Source organism: Trachemys scripta, chromosome 1 (assembly GCF_013100865.1).
Source record: "Trachemys scripta elegans isolate TJP31775 chromosome 1, CAS_Tse_1.0, whole genome shotgun sequence".
NCBI classification, from domain to species: domain Eukaryota; kingdom Metazoa; phylum Chordata; order Testudines; family Emydidae; genus Trachemys; species Trachemys scripta.
In genome coordinates, this window is record NC_048298.1 from 163220994 (window position 1) to 163228675 (window position 7682).

Below are 7682 nucleotides of genomic sequence, written 5' to 3' on the forward strand. Positions count from 1 at the left end.
CTGTAAGTAGATTTTTCTGCTAATGGAGTGGCTATTATGATAATGGAAAACAATCCATTGTTTCAAGACCAAACCACAGAACAAATCTCCCTTTCAGGTAAAAAGCAAGCAAGATGCCCTTAACATTAGTGTAGGAAGTAAAATCAGCACTGAGACATTGCTTGCCTGTATAGGGGACAGAGGATTCATTGCTACCAACAGGAAGGAGTAAGCACTGACCTGTTTATTCCAAGAAGCCACTGTTGTACATAAATAGCCCTTGGAAGTGTGGTGAAGAAAAGCCTCATCTCCCTCTTTCAGCCCACACTTACTAAGCAGCAGGGATTTGGAGCAATCAAATATGTGAATTGCTCCACTCCAGCTCCGGGCATAAAACCTACTGGTCTGTGCTCCAGCCCCGGGCTCCGCTCCCAAACCCTGCTTAGCAGGAGTTTTACTATTGGAGGATCTGTTGTACACCTGAATATTAATAATCTTTCACTCCTGGAACAGAAGCCAGGTTTCCCATTTAGTTCATAAGTAGGCTTTGTCTCTTCAGGTCCAGACTAAGATTCCCAGTTGACTACATCACAAAGCCACCCCACAATGGATAGTTTATTCTCACTAGCCACAGACCCTGATGCTTTAATAGAAATGTGTTAGGGTCAGGAGGAGGTAGTAACCCCCTGAATTACATAAACAGCCAGCCGGCACTAGCGCATACAATACAGCATAGTCTCCAAAGTTGTAACCTCACTAAAGATCAGATCTTACAGACTTGAACCCTGTAGCAACATAACTGCATTCATCTCAGGAACAAAGACAGCTCCCGGTTATAGTCTCCAGCCAACTCTGATACCAGCATCATTGAATCTATGACCATATCCTCAAATCCCAAACAGACATCAGAGGACTGTGATACAGAATACCATCCTTCAGCTTTCCCTTCCCATCTCTCCCTGCAACAGTCAGGAGTCATATTAGCCTGAAAGAGCTCAGGGTCACCTCATGCCGTGCCTCTGACACAGCTGCAGAACATTCTGGAATAGGGGTGTCCCCATAGGAAGCTATACAATTCTATTGGTTTAACTATACACCTCTACCCGGATATAACGCTGTCCTTGAGAGCCAAAAAATCTTACTGCGTTATAGGTGAAACCGCATTATATCAAACTTGCTTTGATCTGCTTGAGTGCGCAGCCCCGCGCCCCCGGAGCACTGGTTTGCCATGTTATATCCGAATTCACGTTATATAGGGTCGTGTTATATCGGGGTAGAGGTGTACCAGTAAAACACGTCCCAAGAATGCATCAGATCTATAAACGGAAGTTGTAAAATCCAACAAGGAACGCAGCAACTTCGGCACAAAGATAAAGAACTTGAAGCGCTGCTGCTGAAGCTAGAACTTGGCACCAGTATCTGGCATTGTCATAGGCTATGCTCTACCAAACAGGCTGGCCTCTAAACCACACATCCTGGGAGATTATGCTCACTCGCAGGCAGAACACTATGGTACAGCTCCCCCATAACCCTAGTCTACAAGCAATTATATCAAAGTTCTTCAGGGAAGCTAGATTTTCCAGAAATCTTGCTTTTTTTACTTCCACGGCAATCTATAGAGATAAGAGGCCAGTAAAACGCATTAGGTCCCAACTATGTAGTTATCTAATCATTCAGATTAGTACTTAGTCCAAATTTGCCCTCCCTTAAGTCACTGCACCTACAAAAGTAGGTAAAAATCAATGAGTCTCTTCCTGTCTTCCCTTCTCCATAAGGGAATAGTTAGCTGAAGAACAGGTTCCCATTCTATCCAAAATTGTGGTTTGAAAGTGCCTTACTCAGTTTCCTGATCTTTGCCTAAATACAAAGGCTAGCAGTTGAGGTAGCTCCGAGTGCAGTTTTTTTCCAAACAGCACCCACAACCCCAACCATCTAGTGCAGCGATTCTCATATGCAGCTACCGGGGGCTTTTCTTGTGGCCACAGCCTCAGGGGCTTTGATTGCGGGGAGGGGGAAGGGGAACAGTGGCCCCTCCCTGGTGCTCCTGAATGCACAGCCTTGGTGTTGGTTTCTGGGGCTTCCAGCAGATGTTGGACCCTGCCCCCCTCTAGAGTCACCTGGGGGCACAACACTAGAGGGGCAGGCAGCCGGTGAGTTCCCCATTTACACAGGGACGGCGGGGCTCAAGCTTTGGGCTTCGACCTTGGAGTAGCAGGGTTGCAGGCTCCGGCCACAAGGTTTCAGGCTCCAGCCCCCCGCTGCCTCCCCCAGCCCCTGCTGCCTCCCCCGATCCTCCATCCAGGGCTTAATTTGTCCCTAAACTTGCCGGGGCTGAGTAAGTCTGCTGTGACAAATGATACTTGTATGTTTGTTGATATCACTTGTCACAGCAGACTTACTAGCTAGCACTAAATAAATTACTATGATTTGTACAATATGTACATATTTGTTTTTCCTAAAGCTAATTAAGTATTTTAGGAAAAAGTGTGAGCAGCCACCAGCAAGAGTTGGTGGCTGCACTCTGAGGCCACCAAATAATTTGTCCTGAGAACCCTAGTGTCTACAATGGTAGGTTTGGAGATCAAGAAACTATGTTTAAGCTCTTCTCCACATGGGAAAATTGACCAAAATAGCTATTGAAGAATAAGTTTCTCTCCATTTGGTGTAATCAAGCCAAGTAAGAGTAAAATAAAAGCAGAACCATAAACAGATAAACCCAAGGAGGAAGTTGAAATACCAAATACAGAACCCCATACTCTGCTATGTGGCATTAAACAAGACGAGAATAACCAGTAAAGTTAATTGCACTTGAACATCTCTTGTGGAAGTGTAAATCTTAGGTATAATTATGAAGAGGCAGACACCACTGTGTGCAGGTCCACTTTTTCTCAGCTAGAAACAGTCTTTGGGTAGGCTAATAACACCTACTTACCAGAGTGCATTGGCAAAGTACAAGCAGCAGTGGCACAAAGCCTCTCTGGAGATGGTCATCACTGACCCTATTATCAGCAATTTAGCAGACTGACTATATCAGTTACTAGGCCTTCCCGCCTCTCAGAGGCAGGCTCTACAACAATCATCCTGTATTAAGGAAAGAATGGAAAGTTATTCAGCGTAACCGTAAAGTTGCTTTACAGAACAGATGTTCATGACCAAAATTGTTTCCAAGCTAAATTACTCATTTTGACACCTAAAACTTATTATTAGTCTTCACCCAAGTAGACCAAATGGTCTTGTGGCAGAACAAGCTCGTAATTTGCTTAGAAACCAGTCCTATATATTTTTCCATCTCTTATTTCTCATGAAGTTGTTATCCACTGGGTGACACTCAGTTTAAGAGGAGGTTGAAGTGACAGGAGTGGGAAAGCCTAAGTGTCACTGCTATCTGCTACCTAGCCCTGCTCTTTACATCCCTCCACTGGCTCTCCCGTCTCTATCACATCAAACACAAGCTACTTACCTTCACTTTCAATGCCCTTCACAGCCTAATCCCGCCCTACCTATCATCTCACATTTGCTATCAAGCTCTCAACTCCCATCTCCACTTGGCCCAAGAAGCCAGCCTCCACCACTCACTTGTCAAACAAGCATCTTTGTGTCCCCTGCATACCTCATCACTCCTCACACTTAGGATCTCCCTGTAAACATCTGCAATCCTACTTCATTACCTTCCTTCAAATCCCTCTTCAACTCCTTTGCCATAATGGCTACCAAAAAAAACAGCAATTAGACCACTGCTGTGTTGAGAGCACTGCTTATCATGCTGACCAATATTATTTCCTTGTACTCCCCCATTTGTCTCTTCTTATACACAGACTATGTCTATACATACAGCGCTGCAGCTCTCCATTGGCATAAAAAACCTCCTCCGCAAGCAGTATAAACTAGGACGGTGGGAGAAGCTCTTCCACAGACAGTGCTGTGCACCTGAATGCTTATGTTGGTGTAATTGATGTCACTCGGAATAGTCACACATACGTTTTGCCAACATAGGCTGTAGTGTAGATGTAGCTTCAGAGTGTAAACTTTTGAGGCAGAGACTGTCTTTGTTCTGTGTTCAGCGCCTAGCACAATGGGTCCTGGTCTATGACTAGGGCTCCTAGGTGCTATGATGAGAGAGAGAGAGAACTTTCACACAGCATAAGTGTGAAAATTAAGTGAAATAAGATTAAGGTTAAAATGAAAGTCAGAAGACTTAAGTAAATAGGATATTAATAAGGTAATTAAATAAAGCAAGATGAAAGGACAAGTAAAGATATGGAATTGAGGTGTTGAAGTGATATCACAAGGTTGGCATCTGTCCCAGAGTAAGTCCTGCTGACAGCTGTAGGTTTAAGTAGCAGTGTGGTAATTAGTGTGAAATTCTGCAGGGGCCAGTAATGCCACCACCCACTGAGGCTTTGTCTTCCTGAGGGAGAGAGGAGTTCTTAACAGCTCAAATCAAGAACACACCTTCCTCTCCCACCCCAGTGAAGACAAGGCAGGTTTGTATTTTCACAAGATTTAGTAGGTAGTGTTAAAGACTAGATTTCCTCCAGTTTTAATTCAAACTGCCAATTTGCAGGTTGGAGTTTTAATTCAACCTTCTAATTAGTGTGAAAACTGAGGGAAATCAAGTCTAACACAACCTGCTAATTCTTGTGAAGACTCCAGCCTGTCTTGTCTTCATTAGATACCAAGTGGATTAGCTAACTCGACTCAACACCCTTTTTCCTAGCGAAGGCAGCTGAAATAGGAAAAAAATGACAGATGACTAAGGCTATGTCTACACTGGCAACTGAAGGACAAAACTTGTCTTTCAGAGGTATTTAGAGAAGGGGGTGGGGGGGACCTGAAGACACAAGTTTTGACGGTGACAAGCACCAGTGTGAACAGCGCTTTGTCAGCAGCAGCGATCTCCTGCCAACAATGCAAACATTGCTTGTTGGGGACGGAAGTTTTGTCGGCAGGAGAGCCGACGAACAGCGGGTACACTGCACCACTTTTAGCAGCCTGGCTGTAGTGACACAGCCATGTCGCTAAAAGCTGTGTAATGTAGACACAGCCTAAATTTTGAGTGCTTAAAACCCCACCACAATCTCCATCCTGACCCTGCAATACCAGGGCATCACGTCATCTAGACAGCCAACAGAATCTCTATAAAGTTTGCTAGTTAGCAACAAACGACTCATTTTGACTGCCTTCACGACCATTCCTACCAATACATATTCATAAGTTTCACAACTGAAGATTTTTTATTTCCAAGAGAAATTAGGGGATGGCACCAATCTAAATGAGGGAGACATCTTTCTTGCATTGACAATAGCTATTGTTGGATCACAAAGGAAGAGAGAAGAGACTGATGATAAACAAGGAGTAGAAAGAGGAACAGAGAGAAAATCCATAAGGTGGATTTAGGGCATGCAAAACAATTCTATAGAAGGCAGTTTTTAATCATAAAAATGGTGAGTCATTGGAGTTGTTGGGTTTTTACACCCTCTCATATGTAATTGAGGAGTCATTGCTAAGGCAGAACAGGAAAGGAAACAGTTACCACACTTGGATTTTCCATGTTTTATATAAACCAAGAACTTTGTTCCTCTTTTGCTTAAGACTGTAAGTGCGAGTTGAAAAACCCAACCAGTCCACCTCTGATAAGCTGTATAATCAAACTATGATTACCACATATACAATTCTTTTCCCCTGGGGGACACTCCCCATACCACCACAATTAAGCACCAATATGGCTTGAGATATGTACAGTTAAAAAAAAGTATGTCAAAGAATGGCATTATGGCATACTGCCATTGTAAAACCAGAAGGGTGAAAATATACCCAGTTGGTACAGCTTTGGGCATTTTACAAGTGTCCTGAAGTCCCACCTTTATCTCTACCCTGCTGAGACAACACTTACTGGCAAGGATCCTTGTTCTAAGAAGCCTCTTACTCCGTTCTGCTTCACTGCCCAATCTTTGCCCCAGTAAGATCTCGAGAGCTGGAAAGGGACCAAAGAGCTGCATCAAGTTTACATGAGATGGAGCACACACTGCAGCCATCCTCATCCTTAATATACCAGGGAAGCCTGTGAAGACTAAATGCCATAGTAACAAATTATTCTGATCAAGATGGAGCATTGCATACTGGACCCTGTAGTATATAGGGGCTGCACACACATCTTAAGGATTAAATCCCACAGGCCAGTGTAACAAAGCATGCACATTGCATTTGATCTGTGCTAGAAAAGTACCACGGGGGGAAGGGGGGAATGGGGAGGAGAAGGGGGAGAGAGGTTTCAAGTTTTTTTTTTTTTTTTAAATAATGGACATCAGCTAAAGGAAAAAATACCTGGACAGTACCTTTCATACACTGTACAAGTTTTTTTTTTTCCCTGTAGTTCAAACTGGGAGAAGACAGTTGCATCAGTAATAGGGGGCACAGGGGCAACTTCCCTTCCACAGCCTTTAAGTGCATGTGTGACACATTTTCAAATCTATTGTGCAATTGAAAAATGGAGGCATGCAACATTAATTTCACAGAGAGGCAGATTTCCAGGAAAACTGCCACAGCCCTGACCTGTGGCTCTTAATGGGTGCATGTATTTATTTAATAATAAATTACATTTTCCATGCTTATCTAGACTTGAGGAATGGCATTATCTTGTAAGCTTGTAGACTTTAGTCTCTTGTATACACTAGATATAAGACAATAGATAGTGGAATTTTTTAGGCTTTTATTGCCTTGTTTAAGGAAACCTGAAAACATTCCAACTTTGCTAATTCTACTTCTGAACTGGAGTTAGCAACATCTGGGACCTTAGTGTACACACCCCACTGGCTGCTGGTACAGTCTTCAGCACAGGATTATCTAAGCCTGCTCACAGCAAGTTTTGTCAACATGATGCTGCAAACTGTCAGCAGCTGCTGCATTGCCTACCCTAGGGTTCCCAATATTGCTAACATCAGTTCAGTTGAACGTGTGTTGGCAACAGATGCTCAACTGGATGAGGGTTTTTCTCCCAGCCAGCGGTAGAGACCTCCAAACATCTGCAGTCTTAAATTCCCTGCAAACCCAGCCTGGGTCCTTGAAACATCTGGCTACTAAGCACATGCTCAAACAAACTTCTATAGATTCAGTTTTTAGGAACTTGATTATCCAAAAATCGATTCCAATATATCTAGAAAATGTTTTTCTTTAATAGATCTGCCAAATGTTGGTATTTGTAGGCATACTCCCTCACTCTGAGTTAATTTTAAGTAGTTTACATTTCTCCCTCATGAGGAAGGATTTTGCTGTGTTTCAAGGAGAGACTTTAAGAACCTTTCTTGTATTGTCCTGTTTTGGACTACTATTTAAAAAAAAAAAATCAAGATTGATAAAGAGAGGCAAAGTGGATGAGGTAATATCTTCTATTGGACCAACTTTTGTTGGTGAAAGACAAGCTTTGGAGCTACAAGAGCTCTTCAGGCCTTCTTGACTTTTTTTTTTTTTAAATCAGCTTTCCTCCCTAGTGCACTGCAGCTTTTAAAACAATTGTTGCAGTCAGTTATTTCTGCTGCTCCTTGCACTTTGACTTGTACTCTATTTACAACTCTTGGTTTGCAATATTCACTTTGGTCCTAATGTGTTAAAGAACTTGGCGTGACTAGGTGGAGAATACTCTCCAGTCCTAGTGCACATTTTCTCAAGTTCTCAAACAAACAAACAAACAAACATTCTCAAGACTC

At 43.0% G+C, this 7682-nt stretch overlaps 1 protein-coding gene across 1 annotated transcript in view; it reads right to left on the reverse strand.

Annotated features, from left to right (window-relative positions):
- MPZL1 (myelin protein zero like 1) overlaps positions 1-6154 on the reverse strand; it is a 39633-nt gene extending 33479 nt beyond the window's left edge. The window contains exons 1-4 of the mRNA XM_034768908.1: positions 5641-6154; positions 3648-3686; positions 3006-3060; positions 1520-1592 (exon numbers count right to left, since the gene is read on the reverse strand). Coding sequence (XP_034624799.1) covers positions 1520-1592; positions 3006-3060; positions 3648-3686; positions 5641-6092 — 619 coding nt within the window. The 5' untranslated portion in view covers positions 6093-6154. The remainder of the gene's footprint in view (positions 1-1519; positions 1593-3005; positions 3061-3647; positions 3687-5640) is intronic.
- Positions 6155-7682: the final 1528 nt, after the last annotated feature.